The 13,040-nt window shown below is 40.9% G+C and overlaps 1 protein-coding gene across 1 annotated transcript in view; it reads right to left on the bottom strand.

Annotated features, from left to right (window-relative positions):
* LOC137332157 (sodium channel protein type 4 subunit alpha-like) overlaps positions 1–13,040 on the bottom strand; it is a 160,618-nt gene that overhangs the window by 48,577 nt on the left and 99,001 nt on the right. Inside the window, exons 16-17 of the mRNA XM_067996231.1 lie at positions 5,234–5,506; positions 1,794–1,847 (exon numbers count right to left, since the gene is read on the bottom strand). Of these exons, the coding sequence (XP_067852332.1) occupies positions 1,794–1,847; positions 5,234–5,506 (327 nt within the window). The remainder of the gene's footprint in view (positions 1–1,793; positions 1,848–5,233; positions 5,507–13,040) is intronic.

Raw genomic sequence — 13,040 nt, 5'->3', positions numbered from 1 at the left:
CCCAGCACCGATCCTTGTGGAACACCTCTTCCCACCTTTTGCCAGTTTGAGTAACTACCTTTAACCCCTACTCTCTGTTTTCTGTTTTGTAGCCAGCTTGCTATCCATTCTGCTACTTGCCCCCTGACTCCACATGCTCTGACTTTAGTCATGAGTCTACTATGCAATACCTTATTGAAGGGCTTTTGAGAATCCAAATATATTACATCTACTGTATTGCCCACTTTCTGTTAGTTCTTTAAAAGAATTCAATACGGTTGGTCAAGCATGACCTTCCCTTTTAAAATCCGTGCTGACTATTCTTTATTATATTTTAGGTTTTAGATGTTTTTCTATTACATCTTTGAGTAAGGATTCCATTAACTTTCCTACCACCGTTAAGCTAATTGGTCTATAGTTCCTTGGATTTCTTCTATCTCCCTTTTTAAATATAGGAATCACATTAGCTGTCTGCCAGTCCTCTGGCGCTGTTCCCTTTTCTGATGAATTTTTATATATTCGTGTGTGTACATGCTGATTAGGAGTTTTTAAAAAAATTGTTGTTTGTTGGTAAAGTAGAAAGCAAAACACAGTTAGAATTGCCACTGATTGGCATGTCTACGTAAAACTCTGTGCAGATGGATAGTCTCTGTATTCACCCTCTTCCCTGATGTTATTGGAGCTATTACACAACTGTACAGAATTCAATGCTGGCTCATGAATTAGGGCTACTTCTGCATGACATTAGCAGAATATATCTCTTTCACATCTGCTGAACTCCTGGACCCTATTAAGAAGCCGCTTGAAATGCTGGTTATTTTTCAATGGTACAATTTGCTTTGCTCTAATGTGGGACATTGAAGAACCTTTATAGTGCAGATTATTATAACCATTTTTTTGTCTTTTTTCCCTGAGACTATCAAATCCCTTTATTTGCCTCAGTGATCCTTGTCTCTACGGGTTACAAGCGACCCATAGCTGATGACCGGCTTGCAGTCTTCTGCCATGTTGCTCATGGTGGCCACTAGGAGGTACATGATGGAGACTTGTAGATGACTGTCCCTCTAATTTTCCCTCCTTGTTATAGGGAAGTGCATGGTTCTACTTGACAGTTTAGGTCAGCAGTTCAGCAGCGCATGGTTCAAACATGTGTTCTCCCACTGCCACGGTGCTGCAATAAGCTGTGTCTCTGGGCCACTTACACAGATTATTTTGACTGGTAAGTAGAACCATGCACTTCCCTATTCTCGTAAACCTAACAAGGTCAGGTGTTGTGGCAGGATATGATGTCTTGCCGTACAAATTTAATGGAGGTCCTTGAGGAAATTATAACCTTGTTGACAACAAAAATAATTGAATTTGATATGTTTAGATTTCAGCAAGGCTTCTGATTTCCTAACACATAAGTGAGTAATCCACAAGGTAGGAATAGGGCACAAGTTTCTGATGTGGACTGAAAACTGGAGAAAGCAGAGGAAGCAAAGTGTGCTTGTGAATAGAGCCATGTTGACATAGCAAGCATCACCAGTGAGGTGTCACAGGGATTAATGCTAGGCCATTGCTGTTTTCAGTGTATATAAATGATTTGGAGCTGGGGATAGAAACAAAGCTGCCTCGTTTGCAGATGACACTAAATTGGAAAGCGAGGTCCAAATGATAGGGAAGTGGCAAATCAAATACATTAAGCATGTGGCTGGATGAGTGGCAAATGGCGTTTAATATGGACAAATGCAGGGTAATAATGCCAAGGAATGGAAATAACCAGTGAAAATATAAACTAAATGCAACAGGACACAAAAAATCCATAAACCTACCCCACGAGTATCAGCAGCATTCGCCATAATTTCTAACCAACCTTCAAACGTTGCCTGTCAATGTAAAGCCAAAACAAAATGATGTGATTAACATGAATCTTGTTAAACATGTTAATATTATAACTGAAACTGATTTAGATGTAGAACTGAATTTCAGTATTGAAGTAATTCCACTTGGTACCTAAGTCCCAGTTCTTTTAAATTAGTATGGATCTGTGGACTGTTTCATTTTTCTCTGCACAGCACTCTGTAATCAATTGCTTATGCCATCCAGGTTAGGTTACTGGGACATGTTATCCTGCTGCAAGCTATGGATAAATAATGTGGACTGCCCGTTCCCTGTGTAAAATATGCTTCTATAATGCCTGCTCATTTAAAAGGCAGTAAGGAAAGCTAATGCTCCAATTGCACCCTTTTAGAAATCAAGCAGTTAAAGAAAATGAATGAATTCAGTACCCTTTAGCCAGTCTTCTATTGGATTACTTGTTTTGAGTCTAGGGTTAGGACCTATTGTCTACCCCAAAGATAGACTTTGACAGAATCCTTGGTTGTAGCCTCTCTTAATCGCATACTTCAAAGAGGCTTCAATTAGGCTTCAAAGAGGCTTCCCAGGATGATGTAAAATGTGGCAAATCCCACAAATTTCAAATATGTGTCCAGTTTACATTTTGCAAATTTTCAGACAGGCCACTCAAAACCTGGACTGTCCAGTCCAAAACTGGATGCGGCACAACTGTACCTGGGAGTGTTTGAGTTTGAAACTAGGCAACAAAAATAGAAAACGATTCCATTCCCCAGCAATGACATTGTTCACCCTTATTTGGTGATACCCTCTTCACATAATGAAACTTGTGCCCATGGGATTGGGAATTATAGGGGAGTGCAAGTCCTTACTATGTTTACCCATAGTATTTAGAAGGAAAAAGAGCACAACAACACAGGTGATGTAGGAAGGAACAGAGTACTGTGATAAGAGGAATAAGTGGATTAAACACATTCCCAGCAATTAAAAGAACAAAGTGAATAATGTAATAAAAGAAATGACTCCTGGAACTTAGTCAGCATTTAAAGAACAGATTAATTAGCTGATTCATGAGTAATGAATGGCTCAAAGCAAAGTGAAATATTTAACATTTTCTAATGGTCCAGTTATTCTGCACTTTCTGTGCTAATACAGAATCATAGAAAGGTTACAGCACGGAAGGGGGCCATTCGGCCCATCGAGTCCGTGCCGGCTCTATGCAAGAGCGATCCAGCTAGTCCCACACCCCGTCCCATCCTTGTAGCACTGCAAATTTTTTCCTTTCAAGTACTTATCCAGTTCCCTTTTGAAAGCCATGATTGAATCTACCTCCACCACCACCTCGGGCAGTGCATTCCAGATCCTAACCACTCGCTGCTTATAAAAGATTTCCCTCATGTCTCCTTTGGTTCTTTTGTCAATCACCTTAAATCTATGTCCTCTGGTTCTTGACCCTTCCGCCAATAGATAGTTTCTCTCTATCTATTCTGTCTAGACCCTTCATTATTTTAAATACCTCTATCAAATCTCCTCTCAGCCTTCCTTGTTCCAAGGAGAACAACTCCAGCTTCTCCAGTCTATTCACGTAACTAAACAGGACTAGATAGACTAGATGCAGGGAGGATGTTCCCGATGGCTGGGGAGTCCAGAACCAGGAGTCACAGTCTCAGGATACGGAGTATGCCATTTTGAACCGAGATGAGGAGAAATTTCTTCACTCAGGGTGGTGAACCTGTGGAATTCTTTACCACAGAAGGCAGTGGAAGCCAAGTCATTAAATGTATTCAAGAAGGAGATAGATATATTACTTAATGCTAAAGGGATCAAGGGATATGGGGAAAAAGCGGGAACAGGGTACTGAGTTAGACGATCAGCCATGATCATTTTGAATGGCGGAGCAGGCCCGAAGGGCCGAATGCTCCTATTTTCTATGTTTCTAAGTTTAAAGTCCCTCATCCCTGGAATCATTCTAGTAAATCTTTTCTGCAACCTCTCTAAGGTCTTCATATCTTTCCTAAAGTGCGGTGCCCAGAACTGGACACAATACTCCAGTTGTGGTCGAATCAGTGTTTTATAAAGGTTCACCATGACTTCCTTGCTTTTGTACTCTATGCCTCTATTTGTAAAGCCCAGGATCCCGAATGCTTTTTTAACTACTAATTAAAATGATCTAGTTTTACATCACACTGACACAGTTCCTGCAACTGTGGTATGAAGTTAGTTTTTTGAGGACGATTTGGATCAGTTGGTAGCACTTGTGCCCCTGAGTCAGAAAGTTATGAGTTCAAGTCCTGCTCCAGTCTTAAACATCTAATCTAGGCTGGCACTTCAGCACAGTGGCCCTGTCTGCCTGTTTAGGTGGATGTAAAGAAGTACCATTGCACTTTTGTGAAAAAGAACAGGGAGTTCTCCTGGTCTCTTGGCCAATGTTCGTCCTTTAACTCATACCAGCAAACAGATTAACTGGTCATTTGCTATTTGTAGAAACCTGCTGTGCTCAAAATTGGTTGCCATGTTTGCCAACAAAACAACAGTGATTCATTGGCTGTGAAGTACTTTGGGATGTCCTGAGATCATTAAAAAAATTAGATTAATTCAACTTTTTTTTTCTTTGACAAATGGTGTGCGAACACCTTGAGGAGGAAATTGTCACATCATTTGGGCTTCACACCAGCTGCATTATAAGTGAACCCAGATTTTTAAACAACAGTGACTTCACTTAAAAAAATAGTTATTCATTGGCTGTGAAGGGCTTTGGATATTTTGAAGATGTGAAAGGCTCTATATAAATTCAGGATAGAAGAATTGGCTGTTCGTTAACTTTAAAAATGTTGCGAGCAGAACTCATGGATTTGAATACACATTGCACAATTCTGTTAGTATAACTTGCTGCTAACAGCTCACAACACTCTAGAACAAGTCAAAATGGTATCTCCATTTCAAAAGGGGCTATTGGTAATAATGATAATATCCATGTTCGAAAAACGTTTAATACATTTCCTTTATGCATTTATCATAAAATCGGATTATAAATTGCACCAGCAAATGAGTTACTTTTGTATTTAGAGGACATAAAACATGCATGAAGATATACTTTCCACACCAGATTTAAAGCTATTTATAAATAAAGTTCAATGAAATGAATAATTTTAGTAACACCCTGGAACAATATGCTTTATGATTTTTTCCAAATTTGTGCCATTCCATAAACGTATGCATTATTGCCAGAAAGAAAATAAAATTGTGAATAGTTTACACACTGCCCCTGGGGTGGTTGTACAAAAAAGGCCACAACCTTGTTCCACATTCACAATTGACAAAAATTCCTGTCACAAAGTGTTCCTAAATCATGTTTACATACAATGTAGCTTAAGGTATATATTGAAAACCTTTAACAAGTGCATTCTTGCTTACTTACCACTTGCAGAAGAGCCATGTAAGCAGCCAATACATTATCAAAGTTAATCTTGGGATTGACCCACTGGTACCCAATATCCTGATATGCATCACATTCAGATCGGTTATTTACAACACTAATGGGAAGACGTTCGCTATTTTCATCCACACATTGAGAGAAGGCTCCACCAAAGATTTGAACACCAACAATGCCAAATATCAGCCAGAATACGAGACATACAAACATGACATTAGAAATCGATGGGATCGAAGCAACCAAAGCGTTAACAACGAGCTGTAAGACAAAAGAAAAACATCTACTTGAATTGTAGACTCAGCAAACCAAACAAAAGCACAGATTAGTTTGACAGCAAATCCTGATTGTACAAAATGATCATGAATGGAATAATAATGTGATTCAAGCTATTTACCCAACAATGCTATACATTAATACCTTGCAGTTCAAATATATGTCACAGTATTAGTACTGTGTATTAAAAATAAGGATTTATAATTTGGTATTATTGTCATATATTCCACAAATTGTTTGATATAAACTTTGACAAAAGTAAGTATCAGGCGGATGTCTGCATCTGTTATGCTATCTTAAAGGGATATTAGGTGGAATTTAAAATCCCAGTGGAAACCGTGAGGAACAGGAGTTAAAATCCAGGGGGTATGTTTATTCCCTCGCGGACATTATAACAGCACTGTTTTCCTGACGGTTGAGGCTGAAGTACAGAGGACCCTGAAGCTATTTTAACAGTCCACTGGGCAGAGCGTCTGCCGCAGACACTTCGCCATTCTACCTCTGTCCAACCAGCCTTATCCTCACACACTCCATCATTTACCCTCTCTCTCTTGCTCACCAATCCTGAGAAATCCATCCAGGGAGGATGTAGACTGTTGTAATGAGGGTTTTTCACTGGGTGAGACCTTTTTTTTTAATTCGTTCACAGGATGTGGGCGTCGCTGGCAAGGCCGGCATTTATTGCCCATCCCTAAGAGGGCAATTAAGAATCAACCACATTGCTGTGGGTCTGGAGTCACATATAGGCCAGACCGGGTAAGGACGGCAGGTTTCCTTCCCTAAAGGACATTAGTGAACCAGATGGGTTTTTACGACAATCCGGTAGTTTCATGGCTATCATTACTGATACTAGTATTTTAATTCCAGATTTTTATTTAATTAATTGAATTTAAATTCACCAGCCGCCGTGGCAGGATTTGAACTCGTGACTCTAGATTTTAGTCCAGGCCTCTGGATTACTAGCCCAGTAACATAACCACTACGCTACCGTACCCTAACAGACACACATGCTAGTGGAGTCAGAGATGAAAGTAGTGTCTGACAGCGGAGATCCAAGGCTCTGCAGAATCAGTTCTCTGGAGTCTTGCTCTAAAAAGTATGCTGAATGAGCATCACAATGAGGCACTGGAGACCATCTTGAAGAACCTGAGAAAGATGGTAAGAGTCACAGTGAAGTCCAATGCCCTACTCAGTCCCAATATTGGAGAAGGATTTGACACAGTGCAATGCTAACGATTTGACAAGTCGTGCAGGTAACTTACGTTCCTTTTCTACAGACTTAAGTCAAGTGGAATTTTGGTGTGAATGGCAGAATTTCTGGGACAGCAGCTCTTGCTCTCATTATCTTGCCCTGTACCCAGGTCTACTGGAATTCAGCATGTATTTCAGAAAGGTGTAACTCTGACTTGTCCCCTAAATTTCCTACACTGAAACTACATCACTTTTGTCCCAAAAAGATAGCAGATTTCGGGCCCTCAGCAACTTTCTAACATATTATTTTGTTTTGAGTAATAAAACAGTGCCGAGTCATATTACATAGTGGTAATCTGCACCATACCTCTACACTACCTAAGCCATCAATGCTCCATGCTGCCATTTCTACTCTCTACACATAAGGTTCTGAATGGTTTTCAATGTAATATGGTTTTTACTTATTGCCTAATAGCCACCTAGTGACTATTGTCCTTTGGGAAGTGGCAAGTGAAACATAGAGACATAGAAATTAAGTGTAGGAGTAGGCCATTCGGCCCTTTGAGCCTGCTCCTCCATTCAATATGATCATGGCTGATCCTCTATCTCAATACCATATTCCTGCTCTCTCCCCATACCCCATGATGCCTTTTGTGTCTAGAAATCCATCCAGCTCCTTCTTAAATATATTCAGTGACTTGGCCTCCACAGCCTTCTGTGGTAGAGAATTCCACAGGTTCACCACCCTCTGAGTGAAGAAATTTCTCCTCATCTCAGTCCTAAATGTGCTTCCCCCAATCCTGAGACTGTGACCCCCTTCATTCTGGACCCCCCAGCCAGGGGAAACATCCTCCCTGCATCCAGTCTGTCTAGCCCTGTCAGGTTCACCAGACTGATTCCTCGGATGGCAGGACTGTCGTATGAGGCCTATAGACAACTCCCACCAGTGTTTTCTGCCCCTTGGTGCTTCTTAACTCCACCCAGACTGATTCTACATCTTGATTTTTTCAGCCAATATCCTTTCTCATTATTGCTCTGATTTCATCCTTTACTAACAACACCACCCCACCTCCTTTTCCTTTTTGCCTGTCCTTCCTAAATATTGATTACCCTTGAATATTCAGCTCCCAGCCTCTGCAGCCATGTCTCCGTAATCGCAATTATATCATATCCATTTACATCTATTTGCGCTGTTAATTCATCTACCTTATTACGAATGCTTCCTGCATTCAGATACAGTGCCTTTAGATTTGTCTTTTTAACATTTTTAGACATCTTAACATTTTTTTGTACTTTGGCCCTATTTGTCTTATTACCATTTTTGTCACCCGGACCCTATTGTTAGTGCACTCTTTTGTTTGTACACTCTATCCTTTCCTGACACAATCTGGTTATCCTTACCCCAATCACTTTCCTGCACTGCTTCTTTGTCTTTTCTCTTTAGCATTCTAGATTTCTCACCACTGGGACCCCCCCCCCCCCAACTTATTTAGTTTAAAGCCCTATCTACCTCCCTAGTTATTCGATTCGCTAGAACTCTGGTCCAAGCATGGTTGAGCTCACCTCACATCACATACTTGAGGCTCTCCAAGTCCAGGTTCTTGCCAACCTCTGCCTAAATTTTTGGGCTTTCAATAAGTGTGATGTATTCCTATGGGGACAGAGTCTACACTTGATGTCATGTAAATAGTAACACTACTTGTGAACTCTCAGCAGTTTGGTTAGGAGACTCTTAAGAACATAAGAGCGTAAGAAATAGGAGCAGGAGTAGGCCATACGGCCTCTTGAGCCTGGTCCGCCATTTAATCAGATCATGACTGATCTTTGACTTCAACTCCATTTTTCCCGTCCAATCCCCATATCCCTTGATTCCCTAGAGTCCAAAAATCTATCCATCTCAGCCTTGAATACATTCAATGACTCAGCATCCACAGTCCTCTGGGGTAGAGAATTCCAAAGATTCACAAACCTCTGCAGTGAAGAAATTCCTCCTCATCTCAGTCTTGAATGGCCGCCCCTTATCCTGCGATTATGCCCCCTAGTTCTGGACTCTCTAGCCAGGGGAAGCAATCTCTCAGCATCTACTCTATCAAGCCCCCTCATAATCTTACATGTTTCAATTAGATCGCCTCTCATTCTTCTAAACTTCCACATTTACCTGAGGAAGGAGGAAGCGTCCGAAAGCTTGTGAATTTAAAATAAAATTGCTGGACTATAACTTGGTGTTGTAAAATTGTTTACAATCTTCTAAACTCCAGAGTGTAGACCCATTCTACTCAACCTCTCTTCATAGGACAACCTTCTCATCCCAGGAATTAATCTAGTGAACCTTTGTTACACCGCTTCCAAGGCAAGTATATCCTTCCTTAGATAAGGAGACCAAAACTGCACGCAGTACTCCAGGTGAGGTCTTACTAAAGCCTTGTACACCATTAAGCATGGTGATGAGTTTTCATGCATGTCAGTCACCTGGTTAACCAAAAATAACTCAATGTGAATTACAATCAACCTTATAACGAGACAAGGAATTCAGAATTCTATTTCAACACGTTCAAAGATATCCTCTGCTCTTTGAACTGAAATTGGAAATGTGCTATTTACTCCTGTGATTACAATTTTGCCACAGATAGCAAACAAAGCAAATTTTCTCCTGTAAAGTTTTTCTTTTGTACTCCAGAAATTTATTTTCTGATTTATCCCATTTGTTGGGGCTAGTGATGTCACTAATCCAATGTGATGAAACTAGTGTGGACATAATTTAATTCCATTCTTAAGGGCCCACAGGAGTGCTATAAACTCCTGCCCATCTCCCTCAGAGCCAAACATGCACAAATCAGATGTCAAGTTCAGAATAGTTTTACACAGCCAATAAAGAGAAAATTACTTCATGTCCCTTAGCTGGATTTATTTCCTTGTAAATTAAATTTTTAAAATTGTTTTCCTAGGAATACACAAGTTGGCAGAACATCTGCTACAACATTTACATCTGGATTTTGTATATTCTTTAATGCCTATTCCCAGAGCATGAATTTGAATCTTGAACCTTGGAGATGATGAATATTTTTATATCAGCTTTTATAACATCCAGTTCTCCTCCTTTGATTAAAAGTTATTTCTTATGTGTTTATGACCTAGAATCTGTTTATCTTCAACTCTTGTTTATGCTGTTGTTTTATGGGCATGCTAGATTATCAGATGAGATGTAATTTTTGGAACTGAGTGCAGAGCACACTCTGAAGGATTAGGTGTGGTGAGGTCCTTCTGTGATTCACACAGGTGTTGAAACCCAATCTTTTATACATTGTTTGATGCCTATTCTAGGTCTGCATTGGAGCCTATCCTTCATCAGTTCATAAAAAATAAACATAAAGCATGTTTTTCCAACTTTTAATACATCCACTAACAAAATCCTTGCAGCGCACTATGTTTCGAAGTGGTGACTATGCGAATTGCAAATTCCTAAGGGAGGATGAAAAAATAAAAGGCAATAATAATGCAACTGCAATACTGACCTTTCCACACTTATGAAACACCTGACAGTCTACTTTACCCTTATTAAAAGTTCAAGGGACTGAAATTCTATTAGGCCTGCTCTGCGGTTAAAGTAACGGCCACTGCCGCCATCTCAAATTGCAAGGACAGGGTCATTAGTAAGGTCAGGGCATACACATCAGTGGCACCTATTGCAACCAAGGCCCAGAATATCAACACACCTCTATGCTGGCTCAGGAAGGGCTTCACGGGAACAGAGCAGCCCCAACACTGCAGCTCCCATAAGAGCTGTTGGGGCTTCCTTGCAAGGTAATTGAACCCTTCCAAGATCGATTACCTGCTCCATCCAGCATTCTGGGGCCTTTACTTGGCCCACAACAGAACCTCGGCCTGTTCTCAGCAGGCTTAAGTTCAGTTGGGCCTATCAGAAAATGCACTGGATGGAAATTCCCAGGAGAGCCTGGGAACTTCCCCAAACATGCACCCTTGGCATAGATGGGGCCAACTGTTGATCCATCCACATGTACCCTTGCAGGAATTTTGCATCATTGCGGTGGAATCCCAGTGGAACCGGGTTCCACCACATTACACCCATCACCACTCCAGCAGCAAAAGCACCCAGTACTAGGGTGGAATTTTGGGCTGCAAGAATCTAGTAGTGGAGAAATGGCAGAACAACACCAGTTGTAAGCAAAGAGGCTCTCCAAATGCCGATGAGCACATTTTTGGTGGGACAAGTCAAAATAAAATGGTGCCAAGCCTGACAATATGTCACTGACAGTATGAATGTTGTCTTCACTTGGAAATCTGGCAGGAGGTCTGGAAAAATGTGCATGATTTAAAGAGAAGTATAAAGGTAAGGCATAAATATTTCTATGAAGTAGTGGCATAGATGTATGACCACAGGGGAAAGCTGTAGTTGAAAAAGACATGTGAAAAATGCTTACTGACACAGAAATGCTAAGAAAAATGCAGCAAGTAAGGTTTTAAAAGAGAAAATAGCAGGGTTATGCAAATTGAATCCATACGTGCCATGATGGCAGATTGAATATATTACAGGAAAGAATTTTCAAAGGCCAAATTATTGTGTCCCAAACATCGCAGTTCTTAAGGAAAGAAAGAGAAAGCTTGCATTTACATAGCACCTTTCACAACCTCTGAATGTCCCGAAGTGCTTCACAGCGAATTAAGTACTTTTGAAGTGTAGCACTGTTGTAATGTAGGAAAATACAGCAGTCAATTTGCACACAGCAAGGTTCCACAAACAGCAGAGATAAATAACCAGATAATCTATTTTTTTAGTTATGTCAGTTGAGGGATAAATATTGGCCAGGACACCAGGGAGAACTCCCCTGCTCTTCTTCAAATAATGCCATGAGAATTTTTACATCCACCTGACAGTGTAGATAGGGTCTCAATTTAACATCTCATCTGAAAGACGGCACCTCTGACAGAACAGCACTCCCTCAATACTGCCCTGGAGTCTCAGCCTGGATTGTGTGTTGTAGCTTCTGGAGTGGAGCTTGAACCCATGACCCTCTGACTCAGAGGTAAAAGTGCTACCACTAAGTCAAGTCTGAGAAAGCTCTCACATAATAGGGGGGCACAGCATGCAACAGGTGGCAGACCCCTAGACCTGAAGTTATTCAATCTAAATGATGAAAGAAGAGTGAATTGTTTGGTGGTGGGGGAGGAAAGACTGGCAGGGATGAATCTGTGGTGATTGGAATATCACAAAAAACTTGCATCATATTAATCAGATATTCTATAGTTTGCATGTTATGTTACAGAAACACATCCACACACACTGATTTCCATAAGTACACAATAGTACACGTAATGGCAATACAGTACCTAACTAAATGTGCTCTTATATACTCATAATATACTACCTTCTTTCTTCACAAATCAAACAGAATTCAGTCAGCCACTAGCTGCATCTGTAGAACATCGCACACTACAGCACCAACTCGCACCTCCCCTGCTTAAAGCAGGTACCAAGAAATACATATACTGTGGAAGATGATGATACTGATGAGGATGAGGAAGCATAAGAGGAGTTTCCAAGCACTGGTGAGGAAGGTGTACTGGTGATGGTGGTTGTTACGAGATGGAACCTAGCTTGGTGAGTGATCCTCCTGAATTGTATGGGAATCCAGATCTTAGTGGGCCAACTTTCAAACAGAGGCTATGATAGCAGTAAGATCATACTGAGGAATCATTTATCTAGGAGTTGAAAACTCAGAGATGTACTGTCATCTCCTACATGAATAAAGTGTGGAATAACAGTTTCTGCACTGCAGTCTGTGACTGAGCACAGGGCAACAACAGTGGCATCTTCAATGCTACCTCACTTATGCAGGTCACAGTAGAAACATCTCTCATGAATGTTCACACTATCACTATGGGAAACTCAAAAATACAGTGAAGGCTTGTTGCCAATCACTTGGGGAATGGATATCGACAACCAAGGGAGAGGGATTCTGAAGTGTGTTCTATATCCACTGTTCTATGCTCCAGTTAGTGAAGGGGTGGTGGTGGTGGAGGGAACATGTGGAAATGCCCTCTGACAGTGGTATTGGTGGCACAGTACAGGTGCAGTCAGCAGATATCATCAGTGACAGATCTGTGCCATCAAGTAGCTTGGCACAACTGAAAGCAAGCACTGCCTCAGAAGGTATTGAGCTCACAGCAACTACAGCACCAATGACCTCTGGCACTGATGCATTTCTTGATGGTTAACTGCAAATACAATTGCAGTTCCTCTGTATCCCCTGAAGCTCTGTAGTTGGTTATGCAGCCATTCATTATTGTTACTATCTTAGCCAAGGAGTAA

Source organism: Heptranchias perlo, chromosome 1 (genome assembly GCF_035084215.1).
Source record: "Heptranchias perlo isolate sHepPer1 chromosome 1, sHepPer1.hap1, whole genome shotgun sequence".
NCBI lineage: Eukaryota > Metazoa > Chordata > Chondrichthyes > Hexanchiformes > Hexanchidae > Heptranchias > Heptranchias perlo.
Note: the sequence above shows the minus strand (reverse complement) of the source record. Positions and strands in the feature narration are given on the sequence as shown.